Source organism: Aplysia californica, unplaced genomic scaffold, assembly GCF_000002075.1.
Source record: "Aplysia californica isolate F4 #8 unplaced genomic scaffold, AplCal3.0 scaffold00869, whole genome shotgun sequence".
Classification (NCBI taxonomy): domain Eukaryota; kingdom Metazoa; phylum Mollusca; class Gastropoda; order Aplysiida; family Aplysiidae; genus Aplysia; species Aplysia californica.
In genome coordinates this window covers 264,560-265,716 of record NW_004798139.1, presented here as the reverse complement: position 1 = coordinate 265,716, position 1,157 = coordinate 264,560, and the positions used below count along the sequence as shown (strand labels likewise).

General features: G+C 42.0%; 1 protein-coding gene across 1 annotated transcript in view; it reads left to right on the top strand.

The window, feature by feature from the left end:
- LOC101846774 overlaps positions 1–1,157 on the top strand; it is a gene marked incomplete in the record, with an annotated part of 20,307 nt that overhangs the window by 10,734 nt on the left and 8,416 nt on the right. The window contains 1 exon segment of the mRNA XM_005110268.3: positions 977–1,118. Coding sequence (XP_005110325.2) covers positions 977–1,118 — 142 coding nt within the window.

Sequence of the window (1,157 nt, the reverse complement as noted above, 5' to 3'; positions counted from 1 at the left end):
ATATATATAAGTAACACCTCTAATCTTTGATACTTTTATGACCTATGTGTATTTGTGTTACAAGTGCTGAAAATTTTTTACCAAATAAAAACCCCCCACCCAACCACCCTAAACCGTTGCAGCATGCATTGCCATTTCTGTGTTTGTCATCAGTGGGATTGCCCTTTAATACAGCTCCACTCCTCATACCAAACCAAAAACTGTGAGGGGTTGGCAGGTGCTCTGGTGTTGTTTGCTTCTTCTTTCCTATCAAACATCTATCGTCCTTATCTCCCCTCCTTTTTTTGTTTGTTACTCTCTTGTATCAACTCTAATCTTCTGGCGCTCATATGACCTTATGCAGTTGTGAGCGCCGTAAAACCTCTACTAAAGGGGTGGAAGTGGCAGTTTTAATAAGTGATTGTCTTGGACAGGTTGCACCGATCAGTCTTGTTTTCATATGGTTTGTCATATCTCAGACAGCTACTTCCTCCCTCGACAATGAGAGTTACTCGAACAACGGCGAAGAAGTTAACCACTCCTCAGAATTGACCGTATTCATTAGTTTGATTTTTAGTTTTAGTAATAATTTTACAGCATTTGCAACACAAATCTGTCATAAAGATTATTGATCTGTGGGGTAATGGTCAAGCTCTTTGCCTCTGTTCGAGTGCAACTGTTTATCTACTGCGATGTTGTGAAGGGTAGTTTTGAAGCAGCCAGTCTCCTAAATGATCTAAATTGTGTTGAAGGGAGCTTGAAACATTTACACTCACAACTGCAGTTATTAAGAGGGTTATTTGTGGTAGCTTTGATGTGGTTTGCCCCTTCTTTCCAGTCGATTCTCTGTTGGCCTTATCTCTCCTCCATTTCGTAGTAGAACTCCTTAGTGACATCTGATGTTTGGCACTTAAAGTGACCTATTTGTATTGCAAGTGCCTTTAAAGCTCTTACACTAAAACAAACTTAACAATTACAAATTTGCTGTCCCTCAGCGCCGGCGTTCTTGGCCTTGAGTCAAGTGTTGCCGAACCCGTCTATAGCTGTGGTGGCCGGTGGCTGTCTCACCTCGGTAGGATTGCTGTGGACAGGTCTTGATGATGGTCACTCACAGCTCTTCTCTTTTGGTGTTCTCACTGGTAGGTGGTTCTTTTCTGTGTGTGTGTGTGTGTGTGTGT